Source organism: Ammospiza nelsoni, chromosome 2 (genome assembly GCF_027579445.1).
Source record: "Ammospiza nelsoni isolate bAmmNel1 chromosome 2, bAmmNel1.pri, whole genome shotgun sequence".
NCBI lineage: Eukaryota > Metazoa > Chordata > Aves > Passeriformes > Passerellidae > Ammospiza > Ammospiza nelsoni.
This window is the reverse complement of record NC_080634.1, coordinates 81,326,343-81,348,368: the sequence shown is the minus strand read 5'-3', so window position 1 is coordinate 81,348,368 and position 22,026 is coordinate 81,326,343. Positions and strand designations below refer to the sequence as shown.

General features: G+C 37.4%; 1 protein-coding gene across 3 annotated transcripts in view; it reads left to right on the top strand.

The window, feature by feature from the left end:
- The window catches only part of NALCN (sodium leak channel, non-selective), a 222,706-nt gene that overhangs the window by 50,886 nt on the left and 149,794 nt on the right, over nucleotides 1-22,026 (top strand). For all 3 annotated transcript variants that reach the window (XM_059493793.1, XM_059493794.1, XM_059493792.1), the window contains one exon: nucleotides 884-1,038. In XM_059493793.1, the coding sequence (XP_059349776.1) occupies nucleotides 884-1,038 (155 nt within the window). The remainder of the gene's footprint in view (nucleotides 1-883; nucleotides 1,039-22,026) is intronic.

Here is a 22,026-nt window from a genome sequence, read left to right as displayed (position 1 = left end):
TGAAGAAGAAAGAGGCAGTGCTTGCAGGAGATGTCCATGAGAAACACCAAGGTATGAAACTTTTGTGATAAGGAGACAACAGTATAGAACCCTGCAATAAGATGGCAACGGTAAAAATGGCCAACACTGTGGCATTGTGTTGGGGTATTGGCCCTTGTCTCGTGATCTTTCTATTTTAAAATACGGTCACTTATATAAATTACCTTGACCCAATTTAAACCAGTTCAGATTTTTTCGTCTCTTATACCAAATCATTGGACTGACCTAAAAGTAAGTCAGAGATCTGTTTCAGTCACAGCAGTGCCTAGATACTAATTGCGCTCAACATGTAGTGGTTTGGCTTCTTTCCTGTGACCCTTCATCTGTGATGGGAACCTGTACTGAGCAAGTTACAAGAAGCTGAATACATACTCTGGTGACTGACAAGTCATCCACAAGGATCCTTCTAAGGAGTGTCAAAGCAAGCACAGGTAATGCCATTGTAAGTCAAAATCATAGTACTGACTCCAGTTCAACACACTCTCAAGATCTGCAAAGGAGCTTGAAATATTGTCTTCAAATTGCATTAAAAAACAGTTGGAGCTGCTGAATGTTAACTCTTCCATTTCTTGGAGAGTCTCGATTTTTATGGGGTCTCTAGGCATTAGTGTGAAATTTCTGCTGGTAGTATTTGTACTGTCATTACATAAGGATGAAGTTTTAGGAGTGTGTTAGCTTGCCCTTTGCAATAACTGCTTAATTAATGAAAACAGTGTATACCAAAGAACATCAGATAGTAAAAATAACAGCTGATGAACTTTTCCCTTTAGTCCTCTCACTTTCAAATATTTAGTTTTGCTATGAACTGAGTTTATGTAACAACTTAATTTTGTATTTTTCACAGAAATGTAACCTGGAATAATTTAGCTATCCCAGACACCCACTGTTCCAGAGAGCTAGAAGAAGGTTACCAGTGCCCACCTGGATTTAAATGCATGGACCTTGAAGATCTGGGACTTAGCAGGCAAGAGCTGGGCTACAGTGGCTTTAATGAGATAGGTCTGTCCTACTGGTAAAATCCATTTCAGTATCCATTTAAAACTGTTTTTGAAATGAATGGAACAGATAGTTCATGTCTGTGATGAAAAGACATCAAGTGCAATCAGTATTCTACTCAAGTAGATCACGTGCCAGAAAGAGAAGTTGTGCTGTTTGCTTTGCAGTTATGGTATATTTTTGCATTGCCTGGGATCCCAGGATTTAAATACTTTTAAAGCATGTCTTTATAAGGAGTCAACTGTTGATTATCACCAGTATGCAAATGCAATGACTAATTTCTGTTTTTATATTTGATCCATTTTAGAGCATAAAATCCCTTCTGTTTGTCTAATCTCAGTAGTAATTCCTGTGGAAAAAAAAATCAGAATTACTTTGATAATTATCTTGTTACTAAGGAGAAGCTGGGGCAAAAAATGATATCCTGTATCTGTGGCAATCTTAATCCGAACTGTGTAAGTCAGAACATCAGCCAGAAAAATGATTGAGAGTCAGGCAGATTTTGCAATACAGGTCCAATTTGTGTTCTGTGCAAAACACTGCAGTTACCAGGAAAATACAATCTCTGCCAGCTGCAATATGTTGTGCCATCCCCATGAGAAAATGAGTGTAGAACACAAAAGCAGGAAAGGTGGCAAGAGCATGGGCAGCTGTGGTAAGATCCACATCCAAATGGAAAATATGCAGTTAGTCTGTCAAAATATTGCGGTTATTTCACATTTATTGATCAGACAAAGGTCCAACAGAAGTCTGCAGCTGTAAATTTTCATTTCAGGACAGCTAGGAAAGTACCTTCTAATGACAGAGCATACCCACAGGCTGAATTCTTTCTGATGCATTGCTTTGACTCTGATAAGGATTTTTTTGTGGTCTTTTCTTTTATTTCATTTTTCTGGCTTGAGCTCCAGACTGTTATCCTGGCCTCAGCTGAATTGGAAGGTAATGAAAAGGTTTAACGACTGAAATCCAAAAAGTTTTTTTGAGTATTGAAAGCCTTTGTAGCTGAAATTGCTTCAGTTGGTTCCTGAATATTCAGGTTTCTCGATATACACCATGAGCCACAGAGTTTCAAGCAAGTCTCAGAGTCCTGCTACAAATACTCTGGGATACCAAATAATTAATGAACAAAACCTGCCATTTTCACTCTCTTTTCGCTTGTGAGAAAGGGACAAAAACCTGATTTCAGCCAAGCTACCTTCTGTTCCCTCTGCAAGTCAGAAGTGTACCATTTGTTCCAGTACTGTTAAATAGATAACACCATAGTACCAAATCTCCTGTAATTTTTTTCTTCTGTTGATCTCAAAGGATAATCCTGTTTTATCTCTCAGTCAGCCTTCAGATTTACTGTCATGCCTGGATGAACATAGGCTGAGTTCACGCCAGAACCTAAAACCACCCACATTCAAGTTCTGTAGTTCCAGGTAGTTTGGGAGGAAAGCATGAGGATAGGGATATTGCCAGAATAATTATGCCTCAGATTGAATTCACTCTTCTTATCTTGGTATGAGAAAAGTATTTTTTGGCATTGAAGGGTGTTGTTCCAGCTGCCCACCAGGGAAAACTAGTTGCAGTGTCTTAGAAAAGCTTCAGTGGGTAGAAGAGTTGAATGAGAGTGCTTAATAAAGGACACCAGCTTGGTTTTAATGATGGGGGCAGGTTGGCAAAGACAGGCGAAATAGTTTGTCCACGGATGCCTTCAAAACAAGCTAAAAAAACAGGGCTGAAACTCTGGTCTCCTGAGACAGAGTGTTATGTCTTATCAATATTTATTTCTGAGTATTTGCATTTTAAAGGTCAGAGATTGCTAATAGACCTAGGAGACCTATAATTGATGGGTTGTTTTTGTCTAGAAATAGGGAACCAGGTTATAACACTCCTCAGAACAGTAGCCAGAAGTTAAATTGAATATCAATTGAAGGCTGATAACTAAATTTTAAAATGCTGGATAGGACTTAGCTTTGCCAAAAAGTGTTAAATAATCTTCCTCAAATTAGGATTGTTATGAACAGGATTATAACCTGCAAATTCATCAATATTTTATAAATATCCATTTTGTGATGCATCTTTTTGTGTGTGGGTAAGTAATTAAATAAATATTTTCTCTGTAATTATACTACTTTTTTGGTACATTCATTGGGATTTCATTTGCAGATATTATGATACAGCCTGTCCTGTTGGATCCTCAAATCTATCATTACAAAAATCACAAGAGTGTAGCAGTTTGGCAGCAACTGTGTAATTAGTAACTCTTAATTTGTGGCATATAAGTACAAGCTATGAATATTTGGATTTGATAATTTCTGGTTTTTTTCTTCTCTTGAAAGTAAAAAGGAGGGATTTTTACTATTTTATTACTGGGTGAAGACCAAACTGTCCTTATCAGATAAAAGTTATCAGAGTTTTTAATATTGTGAATATGCCAATTAGGTGGCTTCGTACTTGGAAAATACCTTGATTTTGGCCATGCCCTGGTCCCATTTTTATAAGTGGCTTTGACTTTAAATGATGAAGGTTGGAAAGATGATAGTGTAAGTCTTGGTACTTATTTAAATAAATAAAATATATTTATTTTCCAAGTTTTCTATTTTTAATTTTGAGGTGTTCGATTTATCTGTTTCATGTACGTTTCCATGCAAGTACATACATATTGTTTAAGGAAGAACATAGTTATAGACTACTGATAAATGTGAAGTTATCTTGTCAGAGTAATTTAGCCCATCTCCTTCTGATGAGAAGAAGACTTCACAGTCCTTCCAGGCAATTTATTGTGTTGCTTCATTGTCTATCCTCTTAGGAAGATTTTCATAAAGTATAACCTGAATCTTTCTTCTTTATGGAATTTAAGATCATAATTTCCCACCTTATTCACTACTGGCATAGACAAAACCTTAAAAAAAGCTTGTCTGCATCTTTCATTATGCCTTCCATATGGCTCAAAATGCTTCAGTCTTTTACTAAAAGATTTATATTTTGTACCTTAAATTGTTCTTACTCTCCTTCTCTAGACCTTCTCTGGCTGATCCACCACCTAGCTGAAATTCAGTACTGTCAGAATACCCCAGCAGAGCCATTATTATATGTGGTTTTAAACTCTGCTACAATTTCTACATATCAGTGAGATGTTTTCCTTTTTCATGTTTTTCTAATTTATTACAGCCCTTGTGTCCTGCTGAAAGACCTGCCATCACTGTTTCCCATCCTTTATTTATTTAATTTTTTTTAAATGTAAACCCTGGCATTTGTCTCTGTTGAATAGCATACTTACTTTTGTTTTTCTAGACTATTTCTTCAATTTTTAAGATCTTCAGGAGTTTTAATTCTCTCCTCCTCATTGCTTCCACCACCTTTTAGTTTACTTTTATCTTCAAATTACATGAATATAATTTATTTTCAAACAACTTGATCAAGAGTGAAAAAACAAATAAAACCAGACCAAGATTAGACTCAGGAATTTTGTTTGACAATCTTCTTTTCTGGCAGTTGAGTAGTTGCTGGTAAGGACACCTAACCATTTGGTTTTGCGCCCATTACAGAGTAGTGTCACCTAGCCATATTCCTGTGTGTTGTCATGGTGAGACAATGTTAAAAGCCTTTTAAAATGTGTAGTGTTTCCTTTCTGTTTACAAAACTTGCCTCTACATTGGTACAGCAATGATACAGGTGCCGTAGGTTCTCAAGTGCCTGCGCCCTTTAATGTACATTAATAACATGAAACTTACACAAGATGCTTGTGAAGATCATTTTTCCAACATGGGCCACATCAGCATATATCTACAGCTAATGCCTCTGTCTTTCAATGTACATATTGCTAGATTGCATGTAGAGTTAAATAAACACCAATTAGTGTTGCCAGCTTTGCAGTGTAATCTCTAAGGGTGAGTTACTAAAATCCAGGGAAGTTCTGTCTGGCAGTACCTCTGGAAAAGTTACAAGCAAAAGTCACAGAGGTCTAGTCTAGCTCATAACTGTTCATGAAACTGAAGAATTAATGAAATATGAACCAATTAGCAAAGCTCCCAGTACCTCAAATTCTTTGTTTGGGAATTTCTGAAATGGGAGGAAGGAATAGTAAGGAAAGAATGATACTACTCTAGAGTGAGCTGGTTTCAGCTTCATCAGGTTCCACCTGATGGGAGGCTGCAGGAAGTTCCTGCTTTCCCATAGTAAATTGCTCATGAACTCAGTAGAAATCCAAGTAGTCTTTCCAACGGTTAGACGCAGAACTTGGCTTCTTAAGTAGGTGTTGTTCTCACACAGTGTGAGCCTTAATATAAAATTGACTCTTTTATTCTTCAGGATGCCTGAAAGATTTTTTGAATGCTACCTGTTGGGCTGAGTGGAAGTAAGAGAAAGGATATGAATGAAAGGCTTGGCTGGCTGTGTGGATGTGGGTAGCAAAATTACTTGCTATTGTCTCTACCTGTATGGTATTGACAAGCTCTTCTCTTTCTCAGACTTCTTAGCTGGTTTTGATTTGGGCTTCTGTAGAAGGGTTGATGTTTTCTTCATGTTAGAGCAGCCTTGTCTCCCACTGAGAGCATCAGGTACATTCACAGCTAGCCTGTTTCTTCTTTCTGATTTTATTCTCTTCTTCTCTGTTTTTTCCCTAGCTATTTTTAATTGCAGAGGGTGTAGTCAAGAATGTGACAGTATTATGAAGTGCATAAAAAAAGTTAAGCTAAATATTGAGAAAAATTACTTTTGTGAACAGACACTACTAATTGTAAAAATTACTAGTCATATGATTGTATTTAAGTATTTCCATCTAATATACCTAAAAAAGCATAAATATATTTGTTGGATTAAATGAGAGCATACAAGTCTTGGGAATTGGAGGGCTATGACAAATACTTCTGCCTTACATCTCACTGTTTATCTGAATGTGCATCTACCTTTAGTCAATATTTAGCATGGCAGCAATTGCTCTCAGGGCCACACTAAGGATGCTGGCAGAGCTGTCTGTGTGGATGCTGATTAAAAGGGTGCATCTTGGATGCAAATATGCCAGAGTCCCCCCGTTGTTGGATTCTGTACAGATTTCCTCCTTACCTGCACTTTCCATGCAGTACAGTATCTTTTGCATTCAGGTTTTTGTTACATCAGCTAGTAATCATTTCCTGTGCCTCATGGGTGCAATCATCTGCAATCATCTACAGATGTAGACTTGCAGCACATCAGTGATTTTACTCTTCACATAATTCTGGAGAAGGTTTTTTCATGATTTACAGTGCTACATATTGCTTCAAATAGTCTTAAAAGGAAAAGGAAGTCCTGAATAAAGATAGCTAAGGTTTAAAAATATTCCACAAAATAAGCAAGAGAAGTTTTAGGCCATGAGAGATCATTCTGAAAAGAGAAGATTTAATTCTATCCTTATTATCAACCCATCTACCAGTTGCTAGGGCCAGTGCCCTATTAAATGAGACTAATTACTTCTTGTACTGGCAAAGAGTGCTTGACAAAGGCTACCATTTTAATGGCCGTTTTACACGTAGGACATAAACACACATATTCCATTGCAAAGAAAACAAATGTTCATGGTAAGGAGTGCTTCAAAGCCCCTATATGAAGCCTGCGTCTGTATTAACATTACTTGCCTTACAGCAGAAGTGAACGCTGTTCATTGGCACAGTGAACCAGCAAAACCATCTGATTTATGGCCTGTAAAACAGCAATAGAGCTTTGGGTCTCAGATATTTCCTGCTTTATTAAAAGGGCTTCTTCCTTCTAATGTGGGACCCAGAAGTTCTATATAAGGGCCTTTTTAAAATTGGTAACTATATGAAAAAAGTTTGTCCCTGTGAAAAATGTCTGGCATGGCTAGATATAAATATATATATTTAATTTATAATATTTGTGAAATTTCAGAGTGGGGTCAGATTTCCTCAATTTGCTTCTAGGTATTGTTTTAATAAAATACTCATGCAATGATCAATATAACCCCCTTTTTTTATGCACAAATTGAAATTTTATCTACCAAAGATGACAGTTGCTTTTTTTTCTCAAGTAGCTCCTATGGAACTACAAGTTCTCATAGGATGGGGAAAATACTTGTGCATGTGCAGCCCTTTGGCATTGCAAAGATATTGCTCTTAGTCTGGATGATTGGGTGCATTAGGTCCATTGTTCAGAAGGAAGAAATTAAGATTAGGTTAGTGTGCTGTGAATCTGGATCTGCCACAATCCATTAAGTACATTTTCCATGAGAGGTTTTAATGTTTCCAAGAGATTGGGAAACATTCTGTCTCTTGGATTAGAATTCAGAATGGCCACAGACTTTGTTGAGTGGTGTGATGTCATAAACACTTAACAAAAATCTGGAGAAGGAGGAAAGATGCTCACACCAGTCTAAAATAAAAGCTGAAAAGTGAGTCTAAATCAGATGCCAAATTAGATACTTCTAGAAACTGCAAGCATTCAGAGCTACAAGTCCATTTGTTTATGTGGACATCTATATGACTAATTTGATACAAATTCTTAAACATAAAGTAGATGTGACCCCTGTTTTTCTGTAGTAGTGCAGTGGTCAAAGCAAGAGACCTCCATTCTGGAAGGATGCCCTACTAATCTCTGTGCATGGGCTGAGCAGTGCATGGTTCCTTCCTTTTTCCTCTGACTCTGGGGCAGCAGGAATTCCCGCTGCAGGCATCTTAGGAAAGCAAGCAACTGGAGGCTGGTTGTAAAGGGAGTTCTATAAAGACTTTCTCTTTGTCATTCTTCTGTGAAATTACTTCAGATTTGTCTCCATGGACCACCTCACCCCAAGACTGATAAAGCCACCTTTAACACTTAGGAGGCTGAATGTTAGTTAACAAGGCATGCCAAGATGAAAGACAACACTTGAAAATCTGACTTGGCATTCCAGCTGCCACTGGATGAGAAAAGTGCCCTTCGCTGGTGGCAGAAGCTGACCTTTTAGTTACTCTGTCACTATCCACCCACCTGACCCAGGTGGCTTGGCTCTTTGTGGCAGGATTAGCAGCCACTTGGTCTCTCCGTGTCCCTTGCATAGACAAGAGGGGCAGGTGGATTATGATTGATTAGTTGTCCTAAGCAACTGACTTCTTTACCAGCTCTGAGGCTTCAAACTAAATGAAAAGCAGTTAATTATGGGTTGATGAGCAGAATAAACTTTATAGTAGCATGTTATTTGTTCAAAGTAGGAGATACAGGTGATAGTGAAAAGGATTGCAAGAGTTTTTGTCAGACTCCCAACATGTGTCCTTTGTCCCTTCACTGCTCTTTCACACAATCATGTCTCCTAAATGAACCTGGTCTCACTTTGCCCAGACATAGAGGGCCAGAAATGCAGATCAGCATCACCACTGCAGCCCAAGTCCCTGGGCTGTGAGTCATTTGGTATCTGGGATGATGGAAAGCAGTGAGGGGATGTAATTTTTTAGTCAGAGCCTCCATTTAATTGTACTCATTAAAGGCTGAATGGTTGAGCTTTTACGAAATAGCATTGGTTCAATAATGATTTCATCAAAACTTTCAATCAGACTCTTTTAATCTATGGATGATATGTGTGTTTGATACATGTATTGAGTCTTCATGCTCTGTTTATTCTAGCAAGTATATCATAGTATTAAATACTTTTATAAACAGGTCTAATTTATTCCACCAATGCAGCTCTTTGATTCAGGTACTTTCATGCACAGGGTCTAGTAAGAAGCTCTCTTTATCCATGACTTCAACCTGTGGAGTTATTGTGTGGTAACATGACAAGTGATAGTGATGTTAATGTGTGAAGGTATCAGAATGTAATTAGGGAAGCCATTCAGATTGTCTAGTAATGAAACACATATTTTCTAAATGTGAGCCAAAATGACTTAAAGCATGCCTCATTAGTCCACTGATTGAGAAACCACTAGAAATCATTATTTCAGAAATGGTGATAGATTTTTTTTTTCCCATTGGAATTCCTTCCTAGCCCTTTCAGACAGAGAGCAATAGAGCCCTGACACCAGCTGAGGCGCTGCTGTGGATGTCTCCACTCAGTCAATTTCACTTATTTGTTTTACTGCTAATTAACATACATAATTAACATAATCACTCATTCAGGTACTACGAACTAAGGAAGGCAAACAGTTAAGAGACTTATGGCTTTTGAGCAGAAATAAAAATGAAGACTAAGCAAAGTTACCTTATCAAAGTGTACTTAGAGGGCACAAATATTCCCAGCCTTGTCAGTGTCCATGGCATGCGCCTATATTGTATTGCATGGTAAAAGAGTCTGGTAAACCAACACCTTGTAGACAACAGACAGCAATATTTTTTTCCCTTGACCTATCCCCACATTCTGCAAATTATGTTTTGATCCTATTTCTGCACCTTTTGTATGATAAATATTAGCAGGAACTTAAAAATTAGCTGCATAATTTTCCAAGTGGATCATCAGTTCTGCAGTTTCCACAACTGTGCTGTTGTGGAGTGGGATCGTGGTAGTCCACTGCTTCTATGGCAAGGATGTCCCACCTAATGCTTGTCCCTTGACCCCCTTAAATGAATGCTTATGGTTCATTACTTTATGAACTTCAGCTCAGCTCCAAATAGAGGTGTCTATGTTTTATTCAGATACAGTGCTGTGAGAACATTTGTGCTGCTACATTGGCAGGGCCCAAAGACGCTCGTAATGGGTTGTTGATTCTGCAGAAGTTTTTCTTTATTTGGTGACAGCCCTGTCCTCATTATAATATTCCATTCCCATTTAGATTTCCATTCTCCATTTAGATTTAAGTTTATTTGAGGTTTCATAAACCTTATAATCACACTAACATGTCTTTAGGCATTTCCCAGGATGACTGGCTAGCAGCATTTTAGAAATGCTGATATCCTCAGTATGGAGGTATCTGCTGAGCAGACACTGAGGGATTGGCCCTTATTTACTGACTTCCTTTGGTCATAAATAAATATGTATATATGTATATAGTTTATCTTTTGTAAATCACTTGCTCCTGTAGCCTGGCAGGACAGGGATCACAACCCTCTATTAACTATGTATGTAAGTGATTAACCTTATAGATACTTTAAAAATGCAGTTTTTCTCATTCGATAGTTATGGAAAAGGTTCATAGAAAGCAGGCCAATGCATGTGATTCACTGTTTTTTCTTGCTAAAGATGAGATATGGTAGTTAACAAACAATGTGGCACTCATAGAAATCTTAAAATGAGTGGCAATTTTCTCTGCTTAGCAAAAATTTTATGGCACATGGCAAAATTATTATTGCCATAGGACTGAACAGGCCTTTCAAACCTGAATGTTCAGTGGAAAACCAGTGACTTTAACAAAAGGTTATATCTCAGCTGGTGAGCTTGCATGTCTGAGGTTTTGGTTCTGTATTCTGTGTCTGTTGCCACCTACTGTTGTGAGCTTGTACCAGAATTCCTGCTTGATTTCTGTGGGAGAAAGAGCCATAATATGTGGACAAGAAGGCAGCAGCTGCCCCACTTCCCTGCGGCTGAAGCACCATTATCCTGCCACTCTACAGCACACACTGGCTGCTTAAACTGCTTGTACTCTGTGGGTCCACAGACATGACTGATATGTAAATATTGGCTGTTACTCATGGTCACAGTGAGCACTTTGTATTTCTGTGTTTGGGGTACCTAAACCCACAGAGGATACTAAGACAATACTTCTGATTTTGGACAACAGAAGAAGTGGCCTGAATTAAAAAACAAACAAGCAAAGAAACAACAAACAAAACCAGAACAAAAGCCAAAACAAACAAAGAAATCAAAACAAACAAACCCCCACACCCAAACAAATAAACCAAAACCCCCACCAAAACAACACTGAAAACCCCCTTCCTTTAGTATTTGATGTTCCTGAATTTTCTCAGTTAAGCCATTTTAGTTTCCTAGTTAATTAAGACTTTTTAAGCAGTGGATTAGGGAAAAAAAATGCACAAATAATGTCTGTAGAGTTAGCTCTTACACTAACAAATGGCATGTGGGAAGTTGTAGAGTTTTGGAAACTAGAGGAATTTGAGCAGCTCTCCAGAATTTTAATTTATTGCCATGTTAATCCCAAAGTAATTGAGTCTTGCATTAAACCAGACAATCAGGTGAAACTAATCTGAATAGATTAGTACAATTGTACTGACAGTCACAGAAAACTTAACTGCTGCTGAGAATCTTCAGTGGAACATTCTTCCCCCTGCCATTTGGGAGTGTTCTGTATTAGTGTTGGTGGCTAAACAGGTGAATCTATAATGGAATAAAACAAATTACCAGAAAACTTTTTTTTTTTTTTTTTTTTTTTTTTTTTTTTTTTTGTTCTCTATTTTATTTGTAATTGTGGACCTTTCCAGCTGGACATCTTTTGCTATTTTGATGTATCATCTGTGTTGTTATGCTACGCTGCACAGAATTTAATCACTCGTCCAATGTCTGTGCTGTGCACTTCTTTCTATCACTCTTACATTCCCATCTGCTCCTGAGAATGCAGAAAGAGTTTTTGCACTCTGAACTATTTTGGTTAGATTTTATTTTCAAAGTATTTTTTAAGTTTCCTTTATAATATGCTATCTAATAAATACTTGTGTTACAGTGATGGCAAAGATGACAATGTTAAAAAAATTATAATTCATACTTGCTGATGTTAGGTAAAAGGCCCACAAACTGTCACTGATCATAAGCTGAAAAAGGTGAAAGAGCAAAATGTGGGAGAAAGACAGACTTATTAGGAGGATATAAGAAACTGGAAGTTGAGGCAGGTCAAATGCAAGTTCTGCATCTTGATAGGGTCTTTTGAACTGTGAGCTATATCACCTCAGATGAATTGATGCCTTGTTGACATAAAACTTTGTGTAGTGTTTCTTAATTTATCTAAAGTAGCATAGTCTTAAATTCTATATAAGTAAGTTTTCTCCTGAGATTGGTAGAAGATCAAAGTGTAATTAAATAATAAAAATTAAAAAAAAAAAAAAAACAAAACAAACAAAAACCGAAAAACAACCTCAATGCAGTAGAGCCTTGGAGAGCTCGCTGGCACCAGCACAGCTGTTGGGTACTTAGTGAACCACTTAAGTATCCCCACCTCTTGCTCCTGCTCCTGTGCTGCATCTCAAGAGGACAGACATATGTGCCACAGCATAAGGGTTTGAGGAGGCCTGGGTTAGAGCTTGCTGGGAAATGTTGTGCTGTAGACATGGCAGCTGGCTCTGCAGGATCCAGGCTCCCAGAGGGCACCCCTAGCTGGGGACAACCTTTGCACTGCATCCCCTGGAAAGCCTTCAGCCTGCCAGTGCCCACTGCTGTGTGAGAGTTACAGGCAGTTTAAATGCTATTTCCACAGCGACTTTCTCATGGTTACTTTCTACTGCGCCTTCTCTAGCCCAGCAAGGCCTCCCAGCATGATTTTATGCTACATGTTCTGTGAAGGCAGAAGAGGAAATCTGCTTTCAAACTGCTGCTACAATTTATTTATAATTATTATGGAAAGCATGAGATAAACCACTCAAGTCTATTGTCTTTCTTTTTCCCCAGTGCAGAATGCCAACCAAAGGGTCAGATCATTTGAGGGGCTAAGTAAAGCATCCAAGGGACACATGTGTGCTAGGAATACCATGGTCAAAGATAAATAAATGCACACTACGATAACTTTATTAATGGGGATTTACTAAGGAAACAAATAGAAAGAGCTGCTTCAAGCAAAACCAACCTCCCAGCCCACCGGTTTTCACTCTTCATGAGAGCTGAAGAAAGGCTTGTGTCAAAGACAATAACTGTTTGTGTGGATAGCTACTCCACAACTCACAATCTGACAAGGAATGAAGAACAATGTGAAAAAATAGAAAGAGGAGTTAAAGGTGTGACAAGTATGAGAACAGCCTAGAAACACAAGGGGTGACTAATTTCAGCCATGCTAAGGAGCAGAAAACTCTTAGCCAGCAGACAGAGAACGAAGTCAAGCAATTAGAAACCTGTCATTCCATACCAAGAAAATTAGATCCTATTGGTTTAATTATCAGTCAGTGCCATTAAGACAATGTAGTGCTGCATAATGACAGCTGCAGTTACTGGGAATAGAGGTAATTGTTTTCACAGTGGAAGATTTTCACTTTCAGACAAGAGTTGCAGGATGTGACCAGTTTACAGGCTTTGACCTTCAGCACTTGTGTAATGCATGGGACATGTGGTTTTTTACCTTGTCTCCTGAGATTTCATTATTAGACATCATTTTCATGAAGTTGGTGAAAATAAGCAAAACCACCCAGTAAAAATACAAAGTACAATACTCATGCAACATGCCCTCTGTTACTGTAATTAGAACAGTTTACCAAATAATTTTTGTTTTAAGACCTTTGATTTGATAACACAGGGCCAGCTTCCAGCTTGACTTTCTCATTTCTGCTGGGGAATAAGGGGAAATAATGCTATTCCAGAAAATCAAATTCACAGATGGCCACTCTAGACGGGGGAGCACACACAGAGCAGCAGCTTAGGTGTGACTCTCCAGAACATCAGCTTGTCTGTGGTAACTGGCTTCATACATGCTGCTACCCGGTGGCAAATGTGTAATGACATGCTCCTTCTTCGTTAAATAGTACACAGTCTCACTTTATTACTCTGTTACTCAAATATTTAAATATTGAATGGTTGTTTCCCCAAATGTTTTCTCTATTTTTCTTAGAGACTTTCAGTAGCTACTGTATTCTACGCCATTGTCAATGTCATGGCATTGCCCCATGAAGAAATTCTTATACAATATCTAGTATGCATTGAATGCTATTGGAAAAGATTTAGGGTACAAGCTAAAAGAATAGTATAATATTTTGGATCTGCTGTGAAATATTGAAATACTTCTTTAAGAATTGCAATACCATTTACTTACAGTTACTGCCTTTCTCATAGCAACTGGGAAAGAATAGGAATGACTTGAAAGACCAAAATCTTATCTAAGACCATTAAATATCTTGTGTATTCCTTACTCTGATCATAAGTTTTGATTGTAAACAAACTGAGAGCTAGATCTTGCAGTACCTAGCAGGTGATCTGACTAATTTTTTTTTAATAAATCTTAAACATATCTTACAAATAGTTACCGCTTCTCTATTACTCTATACTTAGGGCACAGAGTTGGGAAATACATCTTGACTCTTTGCCATAGGGGCATTTTTGTTCCATGAATTGTTTCAATATGCAAATAATTGCTATTTTTCCTAAAATATCTACAGATATTTTCAGTCAACAGACTGCTTAATTGTTCTAGCTGCTTTGGAGGTATTCCTAAATATTGAGCAGATTTTATGACTTTTTGAAGATGTGCCATTCTGTCTCCAGAGAGGGACTGACTGGCCATCTTGGGAAATGTCAACATACATCTCCCATACTACCATCAGCCTTCTCCACTCTCATCCAAAAAGTCTTTCCTTCTTTCCTCTTTTATCCTCTGCTTTTCCAGCAAATCTGTGCTATTGCCACCTTGCTGTGGAGAGTACCATAATGATCATTACTTTGTCTCATTTCATTGCTGTATCAACCCTCAAGTTAAGCATTGCAGTTCACATCCAAAAATGAGTTAGCCATACAGCAGTATGACCTTTTTCTTTCCAATATGAAGAATATTGCAGTAACTAAGCTCCAGATTTTGGCACTTAATTTACACAGCTACAGTGAACTTGGATGACTTTGAGCTTATTTCCAGCTAAGCTGCATGCATTTTAAATTAATGGTACTGAAAGAATTTAAATTATTTCTTGCATAAAATCCAAAAAAGTGAAAACAGTTAGAAAATATACTGTGAAAAGACTTTGTCAGTCATCATTGAGACAGGGGTATCTAATTGTTAATGGAGCATAGATGCTCCATGGTAATGTGTACAAGATAAAAACTTCAGAAATCTGTTCTATATCTTGAGGAGCTGACTCTACACTTAGCTGATTCATCTTGAGAGAAGTTACCCCGGGGCTGAAAAATTCAAATAAGATATATTAGTCACAACAGGACTTCTGTATGTCTCTTCTGATAAACTGTGGTATTATTTTCTTCTAATTACCTGCCTGTGGCAGGTTTTGCATGGTTTTTTATACTGGTATGTGTACTACTTACAAATCCTTCTGCATTAGCCATTGCTGTATTGTACATGTTAATATTTTTCTTGCATTTGTTTTACATCTGATGTTTTAGGCATTTTAATTGGAATTCTGAGGTTAAGTGACAATTAATTACATGTCTACCTGCCTCTCTCTTTGAGGCAAAATGCTTTAGTTTAATTACTGTTTAATCTAGAGCAAAGTCCACATGCATTTTCTTTCTCCTATTTTCTTTTTTTTTTTTTTTTCAGGTAGAATCATAATTCTGTCATTACCTGGATCTTTTCTTTTTGTCCTTATTAGCAAATACAAAACTATGTAGTAATAATGAGGATTCATGGAAGGGTAGTAGTGATGAATGGAAATTGCATCCTTTGAAAAGCATTTAAAAGTTCAGCACTCTACCATTATTATACCATAGCCATGAATATGTATTTTACTGGCATTCACAAAGTAAGATGGTAAATGCTCTGGAAATAGCTGAGGATGTTGACTGCAGTCATTTGAGTATTAAGAGAAATTCTGAAGAGATTTTGGAGTGTCACAGGAGAATATTAGTTTTGAATAGTTGCTCTGGGAAAGTTATAGGATTAATTTAATAGATGTCTACATGGTTATTTCAAAATCAGATGAGTCTTTGCAGGCTTTTACCTGGTCATTTTATCCATGAAGAATGCTTCTTCTATTGTGTCCTTATTCAAGCTGTAGTTAACCTGTTTTCTACAGCAGTTTCACAGGTGTCTTAAACCTAAGTGAAATAAACTCTTTTAGTTTACATCTGTCTGTTTCTATTCTCTGCTCAAATACTTTACCAGATTGTTCATATATTATGATTTATTTTATACCAGACAAGCAAGTCTCTATTGGCGTGTCTAGTTCCAGATGTTTTCTGATTTCATTAATTCCTTAGAAATGCTATGAAATCCATAACACAGATGCTTTCATAGACCTGTGGACTCTTAAGATCTCCAAGAGCTGTGACCTCTTTTTCTTTTTTTTTCCTTCCTTTCTAAACATGTTTGGTTTCTTCAGTCCTTAAGTAGTCTTTCATATCAGTTAAATATTAGAATTATAAGTAGATTTGACCTGCTATGCTGACAGCAGCTTTTAGAGTGTTCAAATTATTAGAGATTCTGCAGTGAACATTTTTGACCAAAGTATAGAGATTAGAGTTAGTTTTATATGCAATTCATTTTCCACAGACAGATGCATAACTACACCTGTGTCCACAGTGTCCTCAGGCACAAGGGGGAAGGTGCAACTCAGGAACTGAGTTTTCACTAGAGAATTTCAGTTAACACGTGCTTTGTAACAAAACCAGACACTGTACTAAAGAATTACTTTCCCCAGCTGTTGTTCAGTACTTTATTTAATCAGCCACATTGCTGAGTTTCTCCTGCCTAGACCACAGTGTTAATCCTTCCTCCATAACTTCATTAGAAGAATTCTTAGAAATCTTCTTTGTCAGGAAGCCAATGAAAATGAAAATTTATTTTTGTACTATTTTCTACTTGAGGATTCAACTGGGCTCTATTGAGCTTAGGGTTGGGTTTGGCCTTGTTTTTCATCTGGTAAGAACCTTGGTGATGCTTTTGTCTACTCCTTCTTGTGACCATAGGGAACTCTATCACATCCATTCTTGAAACTGTGAAGTCCTGACTTAGAAAAAGAGGCAAAACAAGATTAAAAGCTCTTTCAGGACTTCATTTCTCTGATGATTGGAAAATACCTGAATTCAGCCTACCTCAATTTCATGTCTACTTGTTTCAATGCCAGTATTATCCTTTGTCTTTCTTTATGGCCAGAGACAAGTACTTAGTGCTATTTTGCCCTCTGTGTGTTTTATTTCTTGGGAGGCTGAACTTGGGAACTTCATACTGCCCTAGGTTGTATTCCCACTTGCATATTTGGCCATGTATCTTTCAGATGCATAGTGCTGCTAAGCCATATACTGTGGAAACGTGAACTGTGGAACTGTTTCAGGGGTAGGATTTCCATTAATAAAATCATGTACTTGGCATTGGTCTTTGGTCTGCAAACAGTATCATGTGGACTGACAGGTGTTTACAGTGCTCAAGCCTGGTCCATTCTAGAGCTGAATGGTTGATATCCATATGTACAGGAGTTGGTTCTGATCTCCACTGACCCTGTGAGTCACCCTTGTGACCCTAAAACATAAATCAAAAACATGAGACCTTTCAGTCCAAAATTTCCATGAGCATTGTGTCGCATCCCACTGTTGCAGTCCACCAGGGATGTGATTTCATAACCCAGTAGAGAAGGAATGTGTGGCAGGTGGGAATGTCAGCCACTGGAAGATGCTGAGAATGTGGAGCCTATTTGGAATAGTGCTGAAGGTGTGTGCTGAGGTTGGAGGGAGCCAGACGTGGTCCAGGCACATCCATCCAAAGACAAGGTCAGGGAGCCGGAGCTACAGTGTTTCACTCCGAGTGCCCACAGGAAAGCTTCTTTGCAGTAGCCTCAGGCTGTGGTTTGGCATGTGATTGCTTAGGATGAGGCAGGGCACACGAATGTGTTACTGTCAGTGTCACTGAGGGTGGCACAGAATGCTGAAATTATATCAGCTTAATGCCTTTAGGACAGCTTTATGCTGGAAATAGAAGAGCAGACCTGCTCTGATGGAAGTTGGGGTGCAGACAGACAATGCCAGTTCAACCTTTCATTACAAAATGAAGTCCTCAAAAAAAAGGGTGACTTTAAGGGGCAGACTCAGCTTATAGCAAATCAGTACTTCGTGTCGTACGGCTGTGGTGCTTTTAGCACAGTAGTCAGAGCCTTACAGAGTAAATTTATCATTAAATCATGTCCTGCATGGCATTTTATTTATTCCCAGTGTTTTTTACATCTCTTACTTTACAGAAGTTAGAACCACAACCTATGACTCATGAATGCTTCCTTTATGGAAGAAAAATAAAAATGTTTTATTTGCTGAAAAATATGATTTAACCAGTTCAGAAGCAATGTAACTTTGGTCAGCACCACCACTCCTACAACACTTTCCAGGCAAAACCCTAATGCAAGGTGATTTTTGAACTTTGATCTTAATTTCTTTGTAGTGTCTGTGTGCAGCCTAAATAAATACAGATTATTTTATCCATGGTAATATTTTTTTTTAATAACTAGTAAAGATAAGATGCTGCACTGGCTTTAGAGAATTCTTTATTGCTTTCTCCAATTCTCTAATTGGAGAAAATTAGTATGAACCTAAAAAAGATATCTATTTGAAGGTCAAACTTGTTGCCAGGCCACTCCAGGACTGAGTTGCCTGTTCCTATCTTATTTCTTATAGATGTCTAGCTGATGTGTTCTTAAAAAGCTCCAAGGAGACAAACTCTCAGTTATTCCAGTGCTTTCTATTGTCTGCTAGCAGTTGTTTCTTCTCAATTACAGTTGTCCCTGATTCGAGCACGTGAATCCTGCTAACAGCATTTAGTTGGTACTTTTGCAAGCTTCTTAGGAAAGTAACTAAAAAGGGTTTAGGTGCCAGGGTACCAGAGATCTGCCTGATGGTCAGTTTTAGAAGCAGATATTTTTTTGAGGTTCTCCTGTTGCATTTATCTGCATTTAGGAAGCCCATTTCCGAGAGACTGTAGAATTAATGGGTCTGGAAACAGTTGTGCTTTTTTCTCATGACTGCATCTCATAGTATTAATCTCTAGGGTTTTTTTATGTGGCAGGCAATTTAATAAGTGTTTTGTAAACACCCTGTTGATAAAATATACCTTTTTCCCAGCATCTTTTATGTTTTGTGGGGACTTAAATGGTAGAATCTCAGAACCATAAATTTAACTCTGTTTCTACCAAAGGATTGATAGATTCTTCTTTTCCTTCAAGTACTAGCCTTTAGGCCAGGGTTGAAAATTTTTAATTTGTGACCTTACATGTCTCAAAGAATCTGACTATATCCAGCTATCTGAACATAAGCTCACATGCCTGACTTTGAGCAGTGTGATTTAAAAGTTGGGAACATAATTTTCTTCTCCAAAATGTTACAGAAATATACTTGCAGAACTTAATAAACAAGGATCAGGATTTGTTTCTTGTTAGGAAAAATATAGGACCATAAGGTAACAACACAAAATTTCCACCCAAGCCATGGTAGGATTTGCAGACACATTGCTGAGGATAACAACATGTTTATAATGTCCAGCAGTAAATTTCCTTATGTGTGCTTTAGAGGTGCCTTTGACTTCAGTGAAGGGAGTGGATAGATTTCCAAGATTTTCCTTTTTTAATTGAAGAGTAGACAAATAGGTAGTCCCTGTGAAGTAAATGGCATGCAGAAAATCAACCTTGATTTTGTGCATAGCACTTGTTTGCACCTTCAGATCTAAAAGCTCTGATTTTATTTCACCCACTGAAAATAATTTTCATATGGAAAATGAGATCTCTTTAGCTCATCCTTTGATAAAAGATTGCTCCAAGTAGGTCTGATGTGTATTTCTTGAGAAACTGCTTCAATGAGCAATGCCAAAACTTATTTTTTCATACACAGCCCTTTTTTTAAACCACGTGTTGTTCATATGTCTCAGTACAAAATGTCACATTTTCCACTTTAGCAAAAAGCTTTGAAGAAAAAATACGTTAAATATCATTGGTCTGTAGAAAATTAATGCAGCTTTGAGTCAAAGCACAGAGCTGACATACACCTACTCAAAGAATAAACATCTTTGCAGGTAAACTTGATGCTGAGGAAAAAATAAAATGGCCTATGAGAAAAAAAAAAACCCACACTGATTTGACAGTGAGAAATCCCAGAAATTTCTGTTATGGGTGTGTGGGATTATTTTCAGTAGTGCATAAAGATCAGAAAGAAGTTCTGCAGAAGCAGATAATACTGAAAACAAGGTTTAAGCAGAGTATATTAAAACTTTGGAAATTCTCTCTCCCAAGAAATACCTGGCAGTTTATACAGCTTTTCTTGCCAAAGGTTTTGATTTTCATCTCCTATTAAACCTGCCAGCTGCTTTAGTCCATTAGTGCTAGTTTTCCAAGAATTCTTTTGATATTCAGTAGATCTCTGGTCATGCAAATACTTTCTTTAAGACAGTCCAGAATAAAAGAAGTCAGATGTTACAAGAGTTAGTTTTCTTTCCAATTTAGTATTTTATTTTCTGAAGGAAAGGAAAAACAAGTTGATGGCTTTTTGCTGACATCCATGTATGGTTTTGGGTTTTTTACTAAAAAAAAAAGAAAAGCAGTTTTTTTCTCTTTTGACACCCAGCTCTTGTAAAATCAGAAATCTTTAAGATTGTTTCATCTTAGACATTGATTGTGTCACTGCTTGAGGAGAGTCTCAGAGTCCCTAACTTAATACAGCCATCTCTGAACCAGGATAATATTCTTATCTCATAAAGGTGCTGTGGGATTCAGTGTGCTATTGGGTCACTAAACCACTTGTCTGTATCTCCACACTATTTCTAGCTCCATGTATTAGGATAGTGGGCAAACCAGTCCCTCACATCAACAAAGTAGATGAAATATTTTCCTTTTAGTGGCATGTAAAGGCACCAGAGAGTAGTTAGTAATAGATGAACAAATCATTGAATGAGTTTCATTTGGGTTTTCTTGAAACAGTCAATCATAGACCTCCTTCCTTCCATTTAGGAGGGGAAGTTATTGTCTCTTCAGTTGGATTAGTCTGTTAGGATGCATTTGACATTGTATATTTGCTGCTGTTATTCAGATGTGTGGAGGCTAATGAGATTTCTAACATGTATCGGTTTTCATAATGTCTACTTAACCAGCTTTACTGTCTGTTATTTTTTCTCAGAGAAATACATTGATCTAAGTGCTCTTTCTGTCTTATGTTCATTGAATGCTCAGCAGGTCTTGTTAGTTGGGATTTTCTACTGCTGCCCTTTGGTGAAACTTTTATACAAGAATAAAATCTTGTTCAGATGTGCACTACAGCTGAAGCAAATCAAATTGGGATTCTTTGGGGTGGATTTTTAAAAGCATCTTATTTATGATGACAGCAGTTTTACCACTGATTGTGGTAAAATCTCATGCACCTGCTTTTAAAAATGTTATCCATTCAAGAGAAAGGTGCTGACCTCTTCATTTTAAGACAGCAAGTACATCCTCAGAGAAGCACCTACAATTCACACGTGATGCCCAGAGGAACCAAATGAAACTGAAACAGAGCTTTAGGACCAAGCAGCTTTGCTTTTTCATGATTGTACTTAAAATGAATTAGATTGCTCTGTCACTTTTGGAAAAGCTAATGCAACAAATGAATAGTTTTGATTAATAGTATATAAAATTCAGTGCTGAATTTCCATGCCTTATGTCAAAGAAGATTTGCATACTTTGTTTTCTCTCTAACAAAGTAATCCATCGCTACCTTATTTTTAATAGTCATTCCCAGCATTTGGCTGAATGGCAATCCAAGTACATAATATCTGTACTAAGAATTCTGCCTTAAACTTTCCTCTTTAAGATGATAACCCTTAAAGTGTTCATTAAATTTGAAATGTAACAATTTGTGGGAATTTCTAAATTTTCATTTCTTGGCTGCCACTTTTACTCTATAAACGTGTCTACATATGTAATGCATTTTAAAAGAAGAAGTAACAGTCCTATAAAAAGATTGTTCATTTTCAAAGGAATAAGTTATTAAATGATAGAGATTCCTCCACTGAACTTTTTTATGTTATACAGTTTTGTCATAACATTTACTGTAACAGGCATTGACTCCACTATGACTGTACTTGAAATCAGAGGAATTCGTTGGAAAGACTGAGGTGGTGGTGCTGGCCCATCTTCACAGCATTCATCACTCTTAAAGCCAAGGCCTAGGGATTTCTGTATTCTTGGTTTCTAGATCTGAAGAGTATTTTTGCAGTTTGATAAGGAGAAGCATAGCTATGGCAGTGTCCTACTTCTAGGCTTCAGCCTGAAGCTCTGCCCATTCTGTTGAAGATG